At 34.2% G+C, this 12019-nt stretch overlaps 3 protein-coding genes across 4 annotated transcripts in view; 2 read left to right on the forward strand and 1 right to left on the reverse strand.

The window, feature by feature from the left end:
- The window catches only part of LOC143911157 (uncharacterized), a 369714-nt gene that overhangs the window by 129373 nt on the left and 228322 nt on the right, over positions 1–12019 (forward strand). The window lies entirely within an intron of this gene.
- ND-B14.5B (NADH dehydrogenase (ubiquinone) B14.5 B subunit) lies at positions 419–2938 on the forward strand. The gene is made up of 3 exons (XM_077428622.1): positions 419–645; positions 2567–2710; positions 2787–2938. Exons 1-3 carry the CDS (start codon positions 492–494, stop codon positions 2834–2836), a joined length of 348 nt encoding a protein of 115 aa, XP_077284748.1. The 5' UTR covers positions 419–491; the 3' UTR covers positions 2837–2938.
- Positions 2933–8208, reverse strand: LOC143910231 (uncharacterized). 2 transcript variants are annotated; one of them, XM_077428621.1, is made up of 10 exons: positions 7708–8208; positions 7454–7592; positions 7237–7382; positions 7118–7157; positions 6921–6961; positions 6715–6852; positions 3628–3753; positions 3487–3553; positions 3288–3416; positions 2933–3215 (listed from the first exon to the last, which is right to left on the reverse strand). In XM_077428621.1, the coding sequence occupies exons 2-10, from the start codon at positions 7583–7585 to the stop codon at positions 2973–2975; spliced, it is 1062 nt and encodes a 353-aa protein (XP_077284747.1). In that variant the 5' UTR covers positions 7586–7592; positions 7708–8208; the 3' UTR covers positions 2933–2972. The 2 variants fall into 2 exon arrangements, with proteins under 2 accessions (XP_077284747.1, XP_077284746.1); XM_077428620.1 differs by having other exon boundaries at positions 2945–3215; positions 7118–7169.

Raw genomic sequence — 12019 nt, forward strand, 5'->3', positions numbered from 1 at the left:
GTGCTGAAGCCGTGTAGTGCTGTTAAGTATGAACAGACCTAAAATCAGTCACGAGAAAACTGGTTGACCGGTTTTAGGTGTGACCAGTTTTAGTGTGACGGGTGATCACGTGTGACCGATCTAGAGCGACCGGTTGTCCTGTGACTGGTTCACATTTGACTAGTAATCACCGAACCCAGTTTTACAGTCTCACGCTCTCGTCCGTATTTTGAGAATTCTAACAGCCACTTACGCATCCCGTTAGGCCAATTCGGGTGTCTCCATTGTTAACCCCCGAATGCACTTAGACGGCGGATAATCCCCACAATGTTCCCACAACACAATAGTAAATTTATATCCGTTGAGTGGACTTGTGCGTGCGTGCTAATGCGAATATTTTTCTATGTCGGAAAACGTAAAAGTAATAGTAGCAATGGACGTGTTTGTGAGCGTGTGGGCCGGGCCTGTGGCCGTTTGACGTGTGGTCAGTAGTGCGGTGTGCTGAGTAAACGATGTCGGGCAAAAGTGCTCTGGAACTGCTCGAGAGGGATCCCGATCGCATCGAACCATACATTAACAAGTATTATGGAGCTGCGATCGGCTCCTTCATGGGTGTCCTCACCGGAATTAGCGCGAATTTGATACGCACGAGACCCATATTCAGCGGTACTCATACTTACATAACTCTAACTAGGGCTACCTACCATCCATTCCTTTTTCATTTCATTTCATCCATTTCTTTTCGTGTGTCTACATAAGTACACCTGTTTAATTTCCAACGTCGAAGAACGTATTCGTATTCGTATTTTATTTAGTATTCAAATTATCTGAAAATACACTACGTCATTTAATCCTTTGCCCGCGGCAATAAATATATCGAACAAGTCCTGTACGCCGCACCTTTTTCGCGAATTTGGCAATCGAGTTTTCGACCTTAAATACAGATTTTAATATTTACTCAAGTAACCAGATATGTTAATTAACACAAAGTATTATTTTAAACAATAAAATACATAATATATCTCGTAGTTTTGGATTCATTGTCAAATAATCATTCTTCATAATTGTATGAAAACGTGACGTCACATAGACGAGGTTTCAGTATGGTTCCACAGAAGACTAATTTTGACTGGTATATATTCATTTTAAGCAAATTGAATAGATGGCATTCAACTCTCAGTAATATATTCAACCAATTTTGAACCTTAAAACAGTTGAAATAGGCGCATATAAGGCTCAAAACTCCGTGCAAAGTTCAGAAATTCTATGGAAGACAGACTTGTCGCGCAAAGCTTCCACAGAAGACGGCCGCGGGCAAACGGTTAAGAGTTCCTCATTACGGGATTTGACATGTGTATATATGTATGTATATTTTATAAAGTTATTATTAACTTATTTTTTCAATTATCTGCTAAAACTTCCGATACAGATTGGTTTTCCGGCTATGGATAATGATATGATTTTTATATAGATAATAATAAAATTGAATGCAGAATGTTTTAATAATAGTGCCAAACATTCTATTTGATCCTGAAAAGTTTCAGCGGAATTAAAAAATATGAACCTCTGAAGAAAAATACATAGGTTTCAATCAATTGAACAAAAGTATGTATGCATTTTTTTTTTCCAATTTACATGCAGCTATCTGTCCTCCTCGGGACATTCGGCGCATTTCTTCTTTCCTTTCTTATTCCCTAGCTTGTGGGTGAAATGCCCATTGGCAATTCACTCTATGTTACTGGTCCAAGGGATCACCTCTCTTGAGTCTTTTTATTGGCTTGTTATCTAATAACTCCCTGGCCGCACTGTTGGGGTGGTTCCTAAGCCTTTCTTGACTCTTCAATGACCGTTATATCTCGGTGGATTATGTCGTTCGGGACAAACCAAGGGGCGTCCAGTATAATTCTCAGGATTTTGTTCTGGAACCTTTGGATTATTTCGACGTTCGTTTTGCTCGCTGACCCCCATAGCTGTATCCCGTACATCCATATTGGTTTGAGGATGGCCTTATAAACCAAGAGTTTGTTCTCTGTGGTCAGTTTGGAACTCCTTCCAATTAGCCAGTAGTGTTGCCGGAACTTGAAGTTTAGTTGCTTCCTCCAGGTCAACCTGCGGTTCAGGTACACGTCCAGGTATCTTGCCTCCTCTGCCTGTGGGATCACTGCGTTGTTCAGCTTTATTGGAGGACAAGTCTTCCTCCTCGTTGTGAAGTTTACATGGACAGACTTTTGTTCATTTGCCCGCACTCTCCATATCTGCAACCACTTTTGGATTCGGTTGAGGTTTTCTTGCAAGTAGAATGAGGCGATTTCCGGGTCTTCGTGTGAGGCCATCACTACTGTGTCGTCAGCAAATGTTGCTCTGTTCGTTGTTGGTAGGTCTGCTGTATATATATATAAAGATACAAAACAGGGCCTAGTACACTACCTTGAGGCACTCCAGATTTGATTGCTCTTACTGTTGATTCAGCATCCTGATATTTTACTTAAAAGTATTAAAAGTATATATGCATAAAATTTAACATACTTTTCATCATTCAAAAAATAATCAAGAACATATGTAAGAAATATTTTGATTTCTATTGCAGGTATTCAAAAACACATCGGATTAGCAATAATTGGAGCTGTTGCTCTACAATCTCTTAACGTTTACCGTGACGGATATTATGCAGAAAGAGATGCTGTGTTCCGACATTATATCGAGCTTCACCCTGAAGACTTTGTAATGCCCGGTACGTATTCGGTCTTGTTATATAAAACAGATTTTTAAAATATATGATAAAATAAAAACAAATGATTTTATTACAGAACGCAAAAAGTATTCAGAAGTACTTGATTCATGGTTTCCCATTCGTTAGTGGAAGAAATAATTTTAGTTGCTAATTTTTTAAGTTTATCGAACAGAGTTGTGTAAAAACGTAATAATTATTTATAACTGTGAAACATATAATTAAACTCACAAAAAATAAGTTTCAATGCTTTTTATTGATTGTTCTAAAAATTCAGTTGAACTTGAGTATGTAATATCGTCGAAGTTGGAAGCGTTTCGTCTCTGTACGACTGCGTCAGTCTCCTAGGCGCAGGAGTTGCAAGCAACGAGGAAACCATAGGCCTCCTGGTGATGGTTATGTCTGGTATCACTTGGCAGGCCACCTGCGACTCCGCACGTGCAGCAACAGGTTGAGTCACGGCTGATGACGTTCTCTCCGTAGCGTGCATTCTGTTTTTATGCAATATCTACAATAAAAGATTGACGAAAATCAAATTGAAACGAATACACATACATATTCATTTGGGTATAAGTATTACCATATCTCTATTTCTATAGAAAGACTTCCTGCATACGTCGCAATGATGATTTTTAATGCCGGTGTGAGTTATCATATGTCTCGACAGATCACCGGAGGCGGTGAACGCTTTATTGCACACGGGGCATATCTAGCAGAGATCAATTTGCAATTTTAAAATGTGCATTCGAAACTAGTCACGTCTATTCAAAACAACAAACCTGATCTTTCACACCGGTGTGTATTTTTTTATGCGCCTGGAAATTTCCCAACGCTGTGAACTGTTTACTGCAAATATTCAATAATATTAATATTACACTCGTGCATACATTTATAATTTCGTCTTCGTTTTAAATGTTCACCTGCAAATTTCACACTGGAAAGGTTTTTCGCCCGTGTGAGTTCGTATATGTATGGCTAGATTGTGTTTTTGCGCAAATCGTCTCGGACAAAATGTGCACGCAAAAGGACGTTCTCCAGTGTGGGTCCTGGAATTTTGGAATGTTTTATACAATTTATATAAATGGGAAAACTTTCATACTTATTTAAGAACTAGTGTTGTGCCCGATGAAATATCATCGCATGGATTATGGCATATTAAGTTATTAAATAAAAAAAATTAAAAGAAATATGTCGGTTCTGTGTTCGATCCGCATGCGGTCACATTTTTTTCAAATACCTTTTAAATATATTTAATTTAATATTTATATTTGATTGTTTAATATGAATAAAAAGGTGGAAATATCCACCTACCTACATATAAACAATATAAAACACCAATAGAAAAATTAATTAATTAATTATTTAAATATATCGTCAATGAAAGCTTAGAGACTAATTTGCCTAGAGGAAACATTGGTAGCAAACAGTATATATAGAAGTTTTTTGTTGATCTGGTATTATGTTCGTACTAGTGTTGTACCCGATGACATATTATTAACCCTTTACCCGCGTCACCAAATTTAGCGAACATGCCCTGTACGCGGCTGCTTTTTTGCGGATTTTGTTATCGCGTTTTCGACTATAAATATAGGTTGTAATATTTTTTTGAATTTTACAACCTATATTTATTTTTTTTGACTACTGCCATCTATTGAATTTGGTAAAGTATACATTTAGTAATATTTTCAACCAAGTTATAAAATTTTAACACAATAGACGGCTCTTATACAGGTTGGAACTTCCAAGACATCTATGCGTGTCTCGCGCGCTGAGGGCATGTTCGCTAGGACATGTATAGTAGTCGTACGCGGTGGAAAGGTTAAATAAAAAAAAATTAAAAGAAATGTGTCGTCGGTCGTGTTTGATTTTCACACTGTCGAATTATTTTCAAATACCTTTTAAATATATTTAATTTAATATTTATATTCAATTGTTGAATATGAAAAAAATGGTAAAAACTACCTACATATAAACAATATAAAAAACACGGATATAAAAATTAATTAAATAAATTTTCAATATATGGCGGTAAATTCTCAGCCAAGTGGAAACATTAGAGGCGATCAGTATATATAGAAGTTTTTCTTTTGTTATTGTATTCGTATATGGGTGACCGAAATCGAAAATGTTCCTTTAATATGCATACATATGAAAAACGGTTAGTATATATATATATATATATATATATATATATATATATATATATATATATATATATATATATATATATATATATATATATATATATATATATATATATATATATATATATATATATATATATATATATATATATATATATATATATATATATATATATATATATATATATATATATATATATATATATATATATATATATATATATATATATATATATATATATATATATATATATATATATATATATATATATATATATATATATATATATATATATATATATATATATATATATATATATATATATATATATATATATATATATATATATATATATATATATATATATATATATATATATATATATATATATATATATATATATATATATATATATATATATATATATATATATATATATATATATATATATATATATATATATATATATATATATATATATATATATATATATATATATATATATATATATATATATATATATATATATATATATATATATATATATATATATATATATATATATATATATATATATATATATATATATATATATATATATATATATATATATATATATATATATATATATATATATATATATATATATATATATATATATATATATATATATATATATATATATATATATATATATATATATATATATATATATATATATATATATATATATATATATATATATATATATATATATATATATATATATATATATATATATATATATATATATATATATATATATATATATATATATATATATATATATATATATATATATATATATATATATATATATATATATATATATATATATATATATATATATATATATATATATATATATATATATATATATATATATATATATATATATATATATATATATATATATATATATATATATATATATATATATATATATATATATATATATATATATATATATATATATATATATATATATATATATATATATATATATATATATATATATATATATATATATATATATATATATATATATATATATATATATATATATATATATATATATATATATATATATATATATATATATATATATATATATATATATATATATATATATATATATATATATATATATATATATATATATATATATATATATATATATATATATATATATATATATATATATATATATATATATATATATATATATATATATATATATATATATATATATATATCAGTGGCGTGCGGTCTCTCTCTCCCCCCGTAGTACATTTTCACTTAATTTGCGCGAGCAGGATACACGAGGAACAAGCTTTTCCTCCCATATCCTGCGCGCGCACATTAAACAAGGCTGTATGACAAAAAAAGAGATAATTACACCGCATGCCACTCATATATGTATTATATATACATAATACCGTTTACCATGCAACCTTTTTTATTGATCTTTCGAATAAGTTTCGATATAAGTTCTTTGCCTTCTGATATTTGCTTTTTCGATCTTTTGACTTTCGGTGCCGTGAGGTAGAGACCCTTTGTATATATGTACGTTTTGGCAGTGGTTTACCTGTGACTTACATATGTAGGTCGAATCGAAACGATTATTATAGTACAGCGAGCGTTATCTCACGCAGACACACATAATAGCGCTATTATATATATATTTAAGAATTAATAAAACAGTAACAAAATAAATACAACTCTTAGAAAGGAATAAATGGGCACTGGAATATAAAGATAAATAATTTTAGCCTAAAAACCAATTCTATCATTAACATACTAAGTATCACAGGTAACCATACCTTATGTGCATTTCTAACTGAGCCGCACATTTGAAAGACTTTCCGCAGTCAAAGCAGGTTTGTGGTAATTTAGATTTCGGTTTTGGTCCACGTTTTAATTTAGCTTCGTCTGGTTTCCTTTTATAATTTCTAGATTTTCTAAAAATGAAAGTAAACCATATTAATACCAATAAAGATTTTTAATATGAACATATATTTATACTTACATAAGCTTTCTAGGTATATTTTTTTTCTCTGTGTCTTCTCTCTGAAATATAAATGTAACAAATACAGTATATAATTTCTATAACTGATTACAATTTGGTAAAAGCTTCCACTGTATACGTAAGCAATACAAATAAAAATAAACACATATCTTAGAATGTACATTAATAAAGATTGAAATAGTGATATTATAACTTACATTTATTGTGGATTCTGTATTGGTTGTGACGTCTTTATAGCTAAAAAAAATTCTAATATTTAAAATGAGCCATTCAAGAATCGGGTAGTATTCATACATATAAAACAACTGGTTTTTACTTGTGTGCAGGTTTACATTCTACTCCTAAATATTGCCGCAGTCTCAAGTCGGAACTTTCGCATTGTTGTTTAAAATGATAGGCGACTCCTAGTCGATAAATGCAATTATTGCATATGTGCGACGGCATACCGTCATTTATTTGAATCTAAAGTTAATAGGTAAGTATTGTAAAATTTGAATGATTACCAATTGTGCAAAAATCGTGTTGAAATTTACCTGCACTTTGGCGCAAAACATCAGCATCGCCGATGGAGTCAAACTAAAGTCCTGGGAAAACAATGATGTTAACGTCGTGGACAATCCTTCTTCCAAACAGATGCGACATAATCTATTCAGGTCTAAAGTCATAGTCAACCTAAACAGTAATGAAATGGATATGTATAAGTTTTGCATGTTGCGAATTAAAGCGATTTGAAAAGTGCATTCAAATCCCAAAGTAAACAGCTTTCAAAGATTTGAAAAAAATTCACCTTTTATTAGTAATAGATGTGTTGTGAATATCATTTGTGAGCACCGATCATCGGCTAGCCGCTTGGTATATTTTGACAGTTCGTGTTGTTAGCAATCAGGTCTGCCAACTTAAATCCAAATCCATAAATTTGTAAAGCTGTCAACCATTTCAATGATTGCATAAAATATAAATTTGCAGAAGTTTATCTTTTAAATCAGAGATATAATTATAGGGCGGGTATATAAGGTTTTGGACCGTTTCCCGGCCTATGGAAATTCAGTTGGATTTTGAAGAGGGTCTTTATTACTCGATTGATACAGGTGTATTTGTATGTACAGCGAATTAGGTAGGTGATTCGCTGGAACGAGCCAGGTCGAGTTCCTGAAGCTCACTGGCGTCTGGGGACGATGCGCTGGTTTATAAAGGTGTTGCTTGAGCAACGTGTAGCTGGGCTGGTGAGATCGCGTTCTGGAAGATTCTGTTATGTGGTAGGATCTTACAACCTATGTATATACTTATGTATACCCTTTAACCTTACGTTTGAACATCTGTTTCATTTTTAACTACTTATGATGTAATCTCTTAAAGCTATCCCTCATTAATTATGAGACTTTCAATATCTTTATTGCTTCCACCCTGTACAATCAACTATTCTGTTCAACTCTATCTACTTAACTTCTTATCTATTATAATTTATGCGAGTTTCTAACACGATTGTTATATAAGACGACACAGTTAATGACCTGTTGAAATACAAAGTATTACTTTTAATAATCTTTATTGCTATAGCTGCATTTTGTCCCACGATACGTGTAAACCCTAAAATATTATTATCTCTATTTATCTCTATGATAAATTGTGTTTCTACTCAAAAATGTCTCGATACTCTCAAAGGATACATAAATCAAATATTAAAACTGTCTTACACACGGATGTTGCTCTGTATCTTAATCACTTTGTTATTTACCAAAATTCTGTGATTGGTTAAAGCTTATCATTCTTTTGTGTATAAATGCTCATGTTAGATCTATTGAACCTCACTTGCGATTAAACTGCCTTACTAGTAACTTGTGGTAGGACATCGAGACTAGTAACTTGTAATACAAACTTGTATATTAGTCTTGTTTATATTTACTGCTAATTAAAGAATATAATCATTTGACAAAATCTGTGACTATAATATTCTACACCATCTCCTACTTTTCCCCGTAACAATTCTATGGAGGTTGAAGGGAGTGAAACGACGGAGTGTTGTACACACGACTATTTAATATGACGTGTTCCGACCAAGTCTTCATGGTCAGCTTTCGTGGCGTTACGACCAAAGGAGCCGTTTTGGAGGGAGATCGGCGCCGAGCGCGCGTACCCGCCCCCTATTCGTTTTCCGCGTCGGTCGAGTGAACATCTCTGTTCGCTACCGAGTTGGTTCCCACCACCGAGTCCCGATCAGCTCAGCCTTGATCGGCAGACGATACTGGAAGTACAGCTTCAGTATACGTCCGGTGAGAAGTGAGGAATTCCTGGTCTCTCTTCGTCGAAGTCAGATCACGTAGCCACGTTGGTTGAGTGAGGTTACCATAACCTCTTGAACACGTGCGCGCTAATTTCAAGTCGGACTCCCCCCCCCCCTTTTCTGTCCCCCCTGCTTGATCTCTGTATATACATATATATATAAAATACAGTCACCATACAAACAGAATTATAACCTGTTTTCATTACTATTCACTTTCCCGCCTTTGTCCCGTATCACCCTCACTTACGCACACTGTACGAGAGAGAGAGAGATATACATCGAGCCGAGCCGACAGCAGCAGAGACCAGACCACCGACGACGAAGGAAGGCACCTTGAGGAAACCAGCCCCGCCCACGCTTACCACGAGCTTCTACGAAACCGACTTCCGGGGTGCTCTCGAGTTGAACATCCCTGGAGTCTGTACATGACGGTTGGGAAAGAAGTACATAGTTCAGCAGCGAGCAACATGGCCGAGTTGGTCTCAGCTCGCAGGATGGTGACTGAAACCCGACCATGTCGTAGAGCCGCTACACCACTCCCCTCCCAGTGATAACGTTACAATAGAAATACAAATAGTTTTGTAAAAATTATACACGAAAATTAGCAAAAAAATTTTTTTTAATTAAATGCGAGTTGGTTGTCATGTGGTGTTGCCCCAAACCTGGCACCGAGATCTGCTCGAGGTGGACAGGAGATTCGAAGGCGATGGTGTCGTAGGGGTAGTCCGAGCTGGAACAGTGTGTCGTTACGCAGCTCGTGGACGTGTGTTGTAGCCTGCGTAGCCCGTCCTGGCGTGAGGAAGCTTGTGGGCACGGGCATAGGCGTGGGATGATGGTTGCTGAAATTGGTAGTCTAAGCTGGGACGGTGAATCGTCTCGCAGCTTTGGACGTGTTGTGGCCTGTTTATCCCGGCACGGGCGTAGGCCTGGTGATGATGATGGTTGCTGAGGTTGTCCGTGTTATGTGATGAATGTTGTGTGGCTGGATGGCCGTTCCATGTGTGCTGAAGTCGTGCATGACTTCGTCCCCTTCCGTCAAGAGTCGACCGTCGTCTCACTCGCCCCACTGCCTTTTTGCTCCTCGTCGTCTTCGGTCGGTCGTATTGTTACAATTTCAGCGCGACGCAGCTCGCCGATGTGGGTGTCGGGGATGAGGGAACCGGGTAGTTCCTCCACCACTTGCAGGTCTGGATGCTAATAGTCATGTCGAAGATGGCGACAGCGCCAACCTCGATCACGTCGGGGTCACCAATATGGAGGTTGAAGGGAATGAAACGACGGAGTGTTGTACACACGACTATTTAATATGACGGTTGGGAAAGAAGTAGTTCAGCAGCGAGCAACATGGCCGAGTTGGTCCCAGCTCGCAGGATGGTGACCGAAACCCGACCATGTCGTAGAGCCGCTACAATTCCAACGGGGTCGAGGTCTTCCTTTGTGTCCTATGTTTGATGCGTAGTTGCGTAGCTCCTTAGGATTTCCCGTGTACTCGTGATTGCGTATCTGGAGCGAGTCGAATCGTCTTTATGGGTAAGCTGGACGAAGTATTTCGGCCACGGCTGACTTTCGTGTACGAGAACAGGACGCGATGATGTCATTTGTACAGATTAAGTTCGATGAGGGAAATATCATCGACCTAGTTTCGTATGGTACAAGTCGTGCTATATCCCTACATATTTTTTTAAATAAACAAATATAACATAAATCTTATAGAATTTCTATGTTGGCAGCTCTTACAACACAATTTCATTTTTTCTTATTCTCAATCAATATACATTGTCCTCTCGATTATCCTGTTTGCGGATTGTCCGTGCTTGAAATAAATATTTTTTTTTTAATGAGAATACGCGTCTGTTGCCACTTATAAAACAAGCACAAGTACAGGTCTGTTACTGAGAGTTGGCGCGAACAAATGCCCTTTTATAGCGGCGGTGAATAGTTGTATAGCATGCAGAGAAATGTGATAATAATAGAGGGGCCCTTACGAATAAATAATTGTTGTCAATTTTACGCGGTACGTCTCTATAAATACGCTACATCGCATGGAATACAATCGGATCAATTTACTTATAAAAATGTATCTCATGTTGTTTATTGTGTGTTTTTGAATGCATTGTACAATTTTACCGATGCTTGCTCATCTTGCGAGTAATATAAACAAACAGAGAAGTTTTTATCGGACATACGTCGAGCACCAATCATCAAATACGACTGATGCTAAAATTATTTAGGATTGTCTGTGGACAATCGTCACTTGACAACAATATGACACCTAAAGCCACTTCTATTAATATAAAATTTCTCTGATAGCATGCTGTCACACTGCATTCAATAATAAAAAAAGACGCTCTGTCCCTTTCGCGCGCTTCTGTGTGAGTACGAGAACGCGCCAACTCTTAGTAACAGACTTGTAGCAAGTTCGTAGATTTGGATCATTGGATGATCAGTACGATTTTTTCCTTAAATACGTATGTTCAGTAATTTGTTTAGTTACTTTTTGCATTAAATTATAATATCTTACAAAGACGATAAAATTTTAAATCTATGTACATATGATATATAAAAATGCAAAAGGCACACGTAACAAATAAGTGTAAGAAAATTGTACTCACTATAAAAAAAAAACGTCTTCGAAAATAGGGTATCCACATTAAAGTTCGCTGAAAAATATAGAATTGGTGCTCAAACTGTCCGAGATAAAGTAAAACAAATAAAAATAAGTTTGAGGCGTTCACAGGAGATTGTGATAGTATTACAGGTTCTTACAAACAATACTATGAAAAGGTCATTTAAAAACCTAGATCATTTAAAGGAGCTG

Source organism: Arctopsyche grandis, chromosome 4, assembly GCF_051622035.1.
Source record: "Arctopsyche grandis isolate Sample6627 chromosome 4, ASM5162203v2, whole genome shotgun sequence".
In the NCBI taxonomy this organism is placed as follows: domain Eukaryota; kingdom Metazoa; phylum Arthropoda; class Insecta; order Trichoptera; family Hydropsychidae; genus Arctopsyche; species Arctopsyche grandis.

Bases quoted from the DNA above. Each gene is read 5' to 3' on its own strand.
- ND-B14.5B (XM_077428622.1), top strand. From the start codon at position 492: ATGTCGGGCAAAAGTGCTCTGGAACTGCTCGAGAGGGATCCCGATCGC. The intron at 646-2,566 runs GTACTCATACTT...TTTCTATTGCAG, and splicing joins CACGAGACCCATATTCAGCG to GTATTCAAAAACACATCGGA. The intron at 2,711-2,786 runs GTACGTATTCGG...ATTTTATTACAG, and splicing joins TGAAGACTTTGTAATGCCCG to AACGCAAAAAGTATTCAGAA.
- LOC143910231 (XM_077428620.1), bottom strand. From the start codon at position 7,585: ATGACTTTAGACCTGAATAGATTATGTCGCATCTGTTTGGAAGAAGGA. The intron at 6,962-7,117 runs GTAAGTTATAAT...TTTATATTTCAG, and splicing joins ATACAGAATCCACAATAAAT to AGAGAAGACACAGAGAAAAA. The intron at 3,554-3,627 runs GTGAACATTTAA...GAATATTTGCAG, and splicing joins TTCCAGTGTGAAATTTGCAG to TAAACAGTTCACAGCGTTGG.